This window comes from Phalaenopsis equestris, unplaced genomic scaffold (assembly GCF_001263595.1).
Source record: "Phalaenopsis equestris unplaced genomic scaffold, ASM126359v1 Scaffold000281, whole genome shotgun sequence".
Classification (NCBI taxonomy): Eukaryota; Viridiplantae; Streptophyta; class Magnoliopsida; order Asparagales; family Orchidaceae; genus Phalaenopsis; species Phalaenopsis equestris.
This window is the reverse complement of record NW_018164723.1, coordinates 373684-381183: the sequence shown is the minus strand read 5'-3', so window position 1 is coordinate 381183 and position 7500 is coordinate 373684. Positions and strand designations below refer to the sequence as shown.

General features: G+C 33.7%; 1 protein-coding gene across 1 annotated transcript; it reads left to right on the top strand.

The window, feature by feature from the left end:
* The first annotated feature begins 6352 nt into the window (after positions 1 to 6352).
* Positions 6353 to 6793, top strand: LOC110024937. Its single transcript, XM_020725134.1, has one exon. It carries the CDS (start codon positions 6353 to 6355, stop codon positions 6791 to 6793), a length of 441 nt encoding a protein of 146 aa, XP_020580793.1.
* Positions 6794 to 7500: the final 707 nt, after the last annotated feature.

Genomic DNA, 7500 nt, shown 5'->3' with positions numbered 1-7500 from the left:
AGAATGTGAACTTCATGTTGGCATGTTGGCTTGCTGGAAATATTTACTTGACATGAAAAGAATGTGAACTTCAAAGGTGGCAGTTTTTGAAATTGAAACTATTATATCTCTTAAGGTGAGTTATAAGAATGTGAACTTCATGTTGGCATGTTGGCTTGCTGGAAATATTTACTTGACATGAAAAGAATGTGAACTTCAAAGGTGGCAGTTTCTGAAATTGAAACTATTATATCTCTTAAGGTGAGTTATAAGAATGTGAACTTCAAGTTCACTCAGAAAAAAGCAATTGAATTCTTCTGGAAGTGAAATGGAAACACTTTGATGTTCGTTGACAGGCTAGATCCTTTCAAGTTTCCTGCATTTACTATGCGCCACAGGTTCTTTTTAAATATTTCCTCTCAATTTGTAATTGTTTGTACCTGCGCTTGTTACTAAATCTAGTTTACATAATTCCAATTAAACAGCTTCTAAACATGTTAGCTAGGCCTAACTCGTTTTTTTTATTTATTTCAGGAAATCATATTGATTCTGGCATTAGTCCTCATCAGTGCCCCTTCGCGGTTATAAAAATCCAAGCCCTTTGCTAATTTTATGCTAAAGCTTATGAACATTCTCTAGTTTAATTATTTCTAACCTTGCCTTCGTAGTTTTATAAAATTTCTCTTGGTAAATTGTTTATATTGCACTTATATGAGTCTTCCCAGTTTCTGCATTAGTTCCAATTTTTTTTTCTATTTTTATTCTGCATTTTAAATCTGATATTGTATGTTGGAACAATTATTTTCCTTTAGCCCATCCTATTGCTTTAAACTCATCGTCTACGCCATTTGATTTTTTGATGTTGTTGCACAGAATCATGGTGATGTGAAAATAGTAGTCGGAAATATTTTCGATGAAATAGTTTTGGATGAGTCGAAGGATGTTCTTCTAGTTATTTCTTAGATTTCATTTTTTCCCTGCATAAATCGCTGCTGTAAGTTTGTTTGTTAATTACATGCGTGCGGCACATTTGATGATGATATTTCATACTTGTTTTCAATTTTAGGGACATTTACATACACACCACACAATTCTTATCTATAGGCCTATAATTTTTACATTGATGCCACCCAAAATTTCCATATAACAGAAAAAAAATACCACCATCTTAACTTTTATTTTCATACTTGCATGTGAAAATTGAAGATTAGGTGTTAGATATGTAAATGCATAAGAATTGAGTGTGAGTGGTATGTATAATAAGTATTCCTAAATTTTAGTTGCCACCCATAATGTCTATTTTATCATATGACAGGTTGTGCTCAGGCCCATCGCCAGGAGCTCATCCAGGATTTGTTTAAAAATCGAACAGGATACACGGCGTGGACCTATTCCTGGTGGCATGATAGGTGTTCAAAAACGTCACCATCAGAAAGTGCAGTTCTCCGATATATGTGATGATTAATTATAGAATTGTTGTATTAAGATCGGACCTGAGAGCAATAATTAAAGTTTTATCCATTTTGATTTTTTGGAATTATGGAAATAAACTCTATATAATGTAGGAATAAGAGTGCATGTATAAATCCCTCCATTGTCTCGAATTAATAAGTGTTTGGTTTGCTTAATAATTCTAATTCATCTATTTTATTTCTTTTAAAAAGTTGATCTATATGGGAAAACAATCCATTTAAAATATAAAATTTTGGTGTTGGACATGTAAAATTGTAAGTACATAAGAATGAAGTGGTATGAGAATTTCGAACATTTCGAACATTTCGAACATTACGAATTCGAACAATTCGAACAATTCGAACAAAAACGAACCGAACACGAACAGACTCTTCACGAACAATTTCGAACACGAGCCTATTTCAAACAGACTATATTTCAAACGAACCAAACACGAACATGAGCACTGTTCGTTCGTGTTCGGTTCGTTTACACCCCTAGCTCCATTGACTCAATGGGGGAAAAAATAGAAATAGGATTTTTACGTTTTAGATGTTTCGCTAGCTACGTTCATGACTTTTATGTTTCTCTTCTTTTTCGTGAAGGAATTTGAGCAAGAGAGTGTGGTGAGAGTTCCAGTCATTATAAGATAATTATAACTTTTAAATGATGGGATTGGATATTGCTGTTTGTTGTCTTATAATTTCGAAATGATGGGATTGGATATTGATACGTGTCCGAATGTCTGCCGTAGTAGAGTCATTATTTAACGATATTGTGTTGTATGAAATAAACTCATACTCAGTAAAAAGGATGTTAGGAGGAGACCCCTCAATTTTTATGTGAAGGCCCCTAAAAAAAAATCACTAGGTGTGGTCCAGTTGAAATAATCTATATATAATTGTGAGCACACATGTTCATTTTTCTCTTCAGTTTGAGAAGATAAAATTACAACGTTAATGTACAATAAGATTTCAACAATAAAAATCATTACGAGCGGCGAATATCATAGTAGTTTGTTGTGAAGTTAGTAGTGTGTCGTGAATTTTGTATATGATGGTTATAATGTTAGCTTGTCGTGGATGTCGTAGTTGAAATTTAGGGTTGTTGTTGGTCATGCGGGTCGTGGATGCTTGTTACATAAGTGTCGGTTAGTCACAAAGACCGTATTAAGAAATTCCATGAGCAGTGAAAATTTTTGTAGGCCGAAGTTATGCACTGCATGAATTGTGACAATGTTTGTAGGCAATAGAGATCTCAGTTGACAGAGCTGTAAACTGTACAGGCTATAGTTTGTTACACATACCGTAGTGAGGAAATGCAATAACATGTGTTAGTTATTGGAGTCGGGATTGCAAGAGTCGGGATAATGTTCTGAGGTTATGTACATTGGAGTTAAGAGCTACATGAGTTGTGGGTCGCGTAGCCATAGTTGGTCACATATTTGTATATTGGAATTGAGAGTTGCGGGAGTTTTGGGTCGCCTAACTATAGTAAGTCACATAGGCTGTGAGGGAGAGTTATTGTGAGGGAGAGTTATAACGTCTATAAACTCTGGATTTCCTCCTCACTTCTTACAGCACTTCTTGCAGCAGCTTTCACCATCTCGAGCTCCCCGGTCTTCCCAATGTTCTTGCTTCTCCCACTGTTTCAAGCTTTACCAAAATCCTTCCAGACCACCGATCTACTTGTGGTTTTGATTGAGTTTGTTGCTCTGATCAAAATTTCTCTCTTCTGGCGACACTAACCACTGTAGACACCATATTTCGTTCTATCCAAGATTCGCACCACACCGTCTCATCGTCGTCCAAAATTTTTCTGATTTCATCTTCGATAAACATTCATTTTCATTAACACTTTTCTGAAGATTGTAGTGAGGCATCGTTGATCTTGTTGCATGTATGCTAACGGCTTTCAATGCTGTCTTCGTTCATCATGTTTTTCTTCCTAAGCTAAAAACTGGATTGAGTAAATTCGACTTTACATTGAGAGAAAGTCGAATCTAAAGTTAGATTTAGTAGAAAATATTGTGTGTTAATCCAGAGTTTCTAGCGAAACATAACTAAAGCAGAAAATATTCTGCATTTAAAAGCATTTGGATTAGATAAATTTGGATTTAATGGATTTACTAAATCTTATTTAAATACGGGTTACAACTAGACAACCCCTAAATCCGATTAATTCGAATTCATGAAATTCGTTGCTTTTAATTTCAAGAAGTTGTTTAGTATGATTTAATTTAAATTCATTTAAATTTATATTTAATGTTTGACGATTTATCAAGATTTTTTTTTTGTACTAAATATGTTAAATCTACCTAAAAATCATATTTAGTGTATTCGAATTTGAGTCAAAAAATTAACGAAGGAAGAGAATGGGATTTTGGATTTAGTCAATTGCCGAATTTATTTCACTTCTCTTTTTTTTTTTGCATTTGGATGGATTGACGTTAAAATCGAATGTAAATCCTATTAAATTTATGTTGCATAACACCATCTTAGATGGATCCTTACAATCAGAAATGGTGTTGCTTAGTTTTCTTGATTTTGTTATTTTTTTGTGATGTTATAGTTCGGCTGGCCAAAGAGTTTTGGTATGTTTGTGGCAGCTGTAGTTTTTTGATAAAGCAGTTGTGAAGTTGTTGAAGAAGAAGTTGCAGTTAAAAAAGTTGTAGTGGCTATTATCAAAAAGAAAAAAATTTTAAAAGTCAGACCTTAGTTTTTTGACAACCACTAGGTAGCCAGGTTTGGAAACAAAATGCAACTTTCAGCTGCAGTTATTTGAAAATGCAGACAAAATTCTGTTTTGCCAAATTGGAGAAACTGCGATGCGGCATTGCACCGCCAACCAAACGCACATTTCTTCTATCAAAATGAAATGTATTGTTTGTTGTTTCAATATCTGACCATCCTCTGAATGATGGATTTAATAAAGACGACAATTTCCTAATCCACAGTGACTCAACCTGATATTTGCCTACACCTTTTACACAACAAAGAATTTTCCTTGTTAACGTTCGCCCAAGTTTCTTTTCAATTGCTCGATCTTATGCACAAGGTCATTTTAAAGGAGTGAGTAATGATAGGACACTATATTACTTAATATCTTGTAAGATTAATTAGAGTAATTATTCAATAGATTGGTTATCTTATTGTAATATTTTATCACTTATATTCTATAAACAGTACTTATCAGACTACATTAAGAAATGAAATAAAAAAAAAATGTAGTTAAGTTTTTAGCATCCTACAATTGGCGTATACTTTTGGAGTATTTGCATCCTCAAATTACCGAATATCAACATTAAGAAAGAGGGCTTCATATCAGCCAAGTCAATTATTAGCACATAATTATAATCTTCGTAGAGGTATCATTTTTTATATTATCATAAAAGGAATCCTTATTTTCAAGTATTTACTTAAAAAAATCAGGTTTTGTATTTTATTTCAGTTAATCATCAATATGAGGATTTCATTCATGAGAAAAAATAGTCAATCCAGCAAACTCATACTCAAAAAAAAAAAAAAAATGTCAATGCATATCAAGGCTATAACAATCAGTACCTAAGATTTAGGTGTCTATAATTGAAACTGACATTTTTCTGTATTTATAATTGATATTGAAATATTTTTACATTCATAACTCACATTGACATCTTTACGCATGTCTTAGCCTCCAACAGGCAGGTCTTTGGGTTGGTCGACTTAATTCGGTTGGGTCGGTTGTTTTGCCTCGGTACCAATTGACCTCGTTTTGGGAAGCTGTGTTGCGCCTCTAAGAGTGACAGCCGGTCGGTCAGCCTTGGGATGATCGGTGTAGGTGTTTGTCCCTTGCTGGCCAGAGCGGCTCTTTGGTAATAACATATATTTTCAGTCCATTGATCGTTCTTCAGTCGACTCTCGATATTCAGTTGATCAGTTTCATTAGTTCTTGTAGCTTCTCATAATATTGTTGATCTTCGTTTTTTTCTTTCTAATCTAGACCATTTGCCATCCTCGAGATACTTGCAGACAATTTACTTTTATACAATAAATAATAAAGTTAGCTTCTTTCCTAAAATAAATGGCCCATGCAAGTCCATTTTTTTAGGTTGTCAAAATAAGAATCTTTTTTTTTTTTTGGGGGTCAAATGAAAACTATAATTGGATAATTGCTTAATTTTTCTTTGAAAAGATTCTGTCTTTCTAATTATTTGGGAAAAGTTATTCAATAAAATAAGTCAAGATGGTGTGGCCAAGTGTTGCCTTCATATTAAACGGTTCAAATTCAACTGTGGTGAGTTTGGAACTCAGAATCTTGTTCTATAAAATTTATACTCTATATTTTTAAAAGCAAATCATTTATTTATTTTCTTAAATTATTATTAATTTCATGAACTTATTTTCTGAAAATAATAATAAATAATAATAACTAAACAAACTAATTAAATCAATCTCTAAATTGCCAAGTTATTGGCTCATTTTTATGGTTGATAACTAAAAAAAGAAGAAAAAAAAACTCATTTTTATCAGTTTATTAACTTGCAATTAAAAAAGGCAAAAAATTCAACCAAACAATCCAGAATATTAATTTGCATGCCGGCGATAATATTAGTTATCAAATACTTAAAATTTGATGTATATTAATTTAACTAAATCGAAATAATATTTCGCCAAATGAAACCTATTTATAACAAGTGGAATCACATAAGTAACAATTGTCAGCCTAATTATTTAACAAACATATATACAACTGTCTTTAATTGTTTCTTCTTTGGCCTCAACTGTCTTTAATTGTTTCTTCTTTGGCCTCAACTGTCTTTAATTGTTTCTTCTTTGGCCTCAACTGTCTTTAATTGTTTCTTCTTTGGCCTCATTCGGAAAATTTTTAGTATAAATAAGGCCCACACGAAAGTAGTAGCAGGTCTCCAAGCCCAGCTAACATGGCCTCCTCCTCCAACGTCCTCCTCCTCCTCCTCATGACTGCGGGCTTAATATTGACGAGCCTTCCATCCACAACTCCGGCGAACCATCTGGTTATTCGACAGTATATGCCTCCGGGGTTTTCCTTAAACTACCAAAATCAGTACATATTCGAAATGCGAAACGACTGCAACGCGGCTTTTAGAGAGGTCAATAGTCCGGATCCCATCTGGCAGACATATATAAATTTTGATGGACCAAAAGAGCGCTGTCATCTGAAAATACGAATAAATTGTAACATTGTCATTTTATCAGAGTATGGTGGGATTGTGCTCTGGGAAAGTCAGACCCAGCTGACAAGCGACGGTGCTACTCATTGTTTCATCGAAATCACAGAAAACGCCACCCTCTACGATGGTGCTGCCCGCAACAAGCTTTGGGTTAACGGCAACAAAGTTTAGTCGGGATCCCGGCATGAATTGAGCAGTCTTGACATGTAAAGCTGCTTCAGCACGTCGTATCGTATGTTCGACAAAAGAAATTATAGCGTGTTGTTACTTTGAAAGAGCATTATAAAAAAATTTCTATCAACTGGAAAGTTTTTTTCAGTTTTATATTAATTCTATATTTGTTTGATGCTGTTTTGAAGAAGCTTGATTTTTTTATTTGGTAAAATGACTGGTGGGTTTCTTTTGGCCATCAATAGATGAACTTGTTGATTATCTTGAAAATATTTTTGGCAGAGAAATGTTAGGTGTCGAGTCACATATAACATCAAGTGTAGATTGAATTAACTAAATTGAGCTTTTGAGTTTAACTGTAAACTAGTAGTAATTCGCGAGAGTTGCATTAAAAATGAGGGAGATCCTCCTAAGGCCAATCTTTTAACTTCTCAGATCTGTTCTTGTTATGGCAATTCGCCACCCTAACTCTAGATTGAATAACTTCTCAAGCAGTCTTAATATCTCTTACTTTTTTAGTGATTTGTAAAAGAATTTGCTTTCTATCATCTGTCTCTGCAATTTAATAAGCTTGGTATTGGTGTAAATTTAGAGTCACGACCTAGTAGTTGTTTGGAATATCTCTTACTCTTTTAAGTGATATATGGAAATATTTGATATATTTTGTTCTTATCTTCAAGGGCCAACATCTTCGCCCTAAAAGCCCT